Here is a 2894-nt window from a genome sequence, read left to right as displayed (position 1 = left end):
GGGCGCCCCCTGCCACTGCCGCGATCACGGCTGTGACAATGATCGCCGATTTTAGCGTTTGCAATGCGTCCCTCTCAGCTTTTGCGTTTTCCTTTTTCTCAATCTCTTCTTGTACCTTTTGTTCCCCAACAAAAATAAAATAAAATAAATTAGAAATATAAAGTTATAGTTATATGCATAGTGCACATATGCTTTTGTTTTTTAAAAACAGTAGGCATTTTAAAATTTAAAAGTTTTTTCTAACATTAACCATTTTTTTAAAAAAAATCGTACATTTGGCCATTCTCGTAAAATTTTGGAACTGTCTCAATAATATATTAATTTAATTTAATTTAACAAAAAATAATATATTAATTTAAAGATATAGAATAATAAATTTACAAATAACGACACCCATAAAAAAAATACAATAATTCAGATTTTTGTTGAAATATTTGATTACGAGTTTTTGTTAATATCAATCTCTAAGATATGATAGAAAATGTTTAATAGTTTTTAATAAATAACAAAAATCAAGAATAGAATGATGATATCGAACCATTCTCGATTTAAAACCAGAATTGGATTATATCATTTCTGGCTCAGGATTGACGGAAACATCAACAAAAATACTATATTCGATGGTTAGCTAAAAAAAATACATTTTACAGATTTTAAATATTTCTATAATGATAAATACTAAACAAAAAATTCTTAAATACAGTTAAAATGATAACAGTTTACCTTATTAGAAACAATTTCTGATGAAACAGGATCGACTTGGAAACTTTTGTTGTGACCAGGATTTAGTTCAGCATGAACATCAGCCTCTGGAAATGATGTATCTGTTTCCATTCCTGTATATATTTATATGCTTTTTTAGTAATCAATACTTAGAATTTCAAAATCTTGTACAGTAAAATACTAAATTGCATAACGAGTGAAAAGTAAAAAGAGAATAAATATGAAAAGTGGAATGAACGAAAAAGAAAGATTCTAAAAATAGTGTGGAGGTTAGTTATGTTTTCATGAATCTTTAACCATTAGTTGTCTTTTCAATGCTTTGTCCTTAAATTTTTGTCCGAGAAATTTGGTAACTCCACAAAAAATTAATATATTGGATATGGTTGAAAAAGTAATTTAAACAATTTGAGTGAAAATTATATACACCTCTGTTTCTTTATTAGTATAAAAATCATATAATATATAAACAATATCAGATGAAGTTTACTGGGCCACAAAAGAGGACGGAGAAAACTGAAAGCCCAACATCGTAAAGAGTCAAACTAGTTATGGTCCAACGTGGTCCAGTTCTTTTGTATGCTGTTTTTTTTTTGTTACTTTTTTTTTTATGTTGTTCGTATGTCGGTGGGAAAATTGTCCGAATTTCAGGTATTCATCCATTCTATTATTTGAAAGTTGGATAACTGAAAATCGGATAGATAGATATCGGATTTTAACATGTTTACAACGAGATAATATGTTTTAGTATAGGATTTTAATATGTGTGGGTACCGAATGATAAGAAAATAACCATTATACCCTTGATTTGTCAAGAAACTACAAAAATATTTTAATTTTCATCCCCTCTTTCTACCGTTCAACATTTTTGTTGACTTTCTTAAGTGTCTAATAGAATAGCTTTCATGCTCTGAACCAACCCTTGCATTTGATCTCTTGAGTGCAACGGCGACGGATACACACACATGCAGTCCAAACAACCGTCTCTCATGGTGTCGAAAACTGCGATTGACGGTCCGACCCCGTGAACCGACGAGCACCCGAGGTAGTCCTCGACCCCTTTGTCCCGTAAGACTTGCCCTGTGGATGCATCAAACACGGGATCTTCGAATACCGAGATGAGAGCGGTCCTGAGCGACGACGAAGGCGTGAGGCGAGGGTTTTCAATGGCTTTGCACATCAAGAAGTTGAGATCCGGCATGTCGGTGAAATGCTTGTCCGAGTTCTTCAACGTAGTGAACGAGCTGTTGAGTCTCTCGGCTAAGTCCCATAGGGTTTCTTCTTCGGTTAGGTCGTGAGTGTGAAGTATCCCGGAGTGGTAGAACCCTGAAAAACGTAACATATCAGGAATCGAACACATATGGTCACGACGACTTATTTGTTCAATAACCGAATCAAACTGAACCAAATAATACGTAATTGTAACCGAACCAATTCTGATATAAAAACCAATGATTATATCATTTTTTTAAAATCGAAAAACCGACTCCAAACCGAACTAAACCGAATAAAAAATAACCGAAAAATAGGAAATTATTCAGAAAAAATTAGTGTTTTTATCAATAACAACCAAAATAGAACTTGACCAAATTCAATATAAAAATCGAGGGGTTATCATTTTTCTAAAACCAAAATAGTACTCGAACCAAAACCTGAATAAACTAAACCCCGAGATTAATAAATCGAAAAAATGAAACAGCAAATCCAAATCTAAATCTAAATAAAGCTTATGAAAAAAAAGGTTGGTCCGAGAAAGTGTCAATGCTAAACAAGTAGGCGAAAATCCCGAAGATACCCGAGAGATCGCAAAAGAACAGTCATGGTCCATTCTATAGCCATGGAAAATATGTTTCGAGTGGAATAACCATATCAATACTGATTCTACTGGCTTGCAGATTCGAAATAGCTACAACCAAGAACTATGGTTAATGCAATTTTCCATCGATCTTTCGGGGTTTTATAGGACGGAACAGGACTCACCGAAATCCTTACTAATGAGAGGAGGTTCGAGAATGGGGCGACAATCCATCAATGTCACGACGGCGTACTTCTCCCGTTGTTTTTCTGGCAGATTCTTCGACGAATGAGCAGATATCATCCCCGCCGCCGCTATGGCCGCCCACAGCTTCATCCCTCTTCCGTCGCATTCATGCAACAAAAGAGACTTTATGTTC

At 34.3% G+C, this 2894-nt stretch overlaps 2 protein-coding genes across 2 annotated transcripts in view; both read right to left on the bottom strand.

Annotated features, from left to right (window-relative positions):
* LOC104799760 overlaps window positions 1-896 on the bottom strand; it is a 1243-nt gene extending 347 nt beyond the window's left edge. The window contains exons 1-2 of the mRNA XM_019200840.1: window positions 724-896; window positions 7-115 (exon numbers count right to left, since the gene is read on the bottom strand). Coding sequence (XP_019056385.1) covers window positions 7-115; window positions 724-834 — 220 coding nt within the window. The 5' untranslated portion in view covers window positions 835-896. The remainder of the gene's footprint in view (window positions 1-6; window positions 116-723) is intronic.
* Window positions 897-1491: 595 nt separating this feature from the next.
* Window positions 1492-2894, bottom strand: part of LOC104799759 — a 2675-nt gene continuing 1272 nt past the window's right edge. The window contains exons 2-3 of the mRNA XM_010522402.2: window positions 2701-2884; window positions 1492-2046 (exon numbers count right to left, since the gene is read on the bottom strand). Of these exons, the coding sequence (XP_010520704.1) occupies window positions 1601-2046; window positions 2701-2884 (630 nt within the window). The 3' untranslated portion in view covers window positions 1492-1600. The remainder of the gene's footprint in view (window positions 2047-2700; window positions 2885-2894) is intronic.

The sequence above is a fragment of the Tarenaya hassleriana genome, unplaced genomic scaffold (genome assembly GCF_000463585.1).
Source record: "Tarenaya hassleriana unplaced genomic scaffold, ASM46358v1 Cleome60, whole genome shotgun sequence".
Classification (NCBI taxonomy): Eukaryota; Viridiplantae; Streptophyta; class Magnoliopsida; order Brassicales; family Cleomaceae; genus Tarenaya; species Tarenaya hassleriana.
This window is presented reverse-complemented; position numbering and strand designations above follow the sequence as displayed.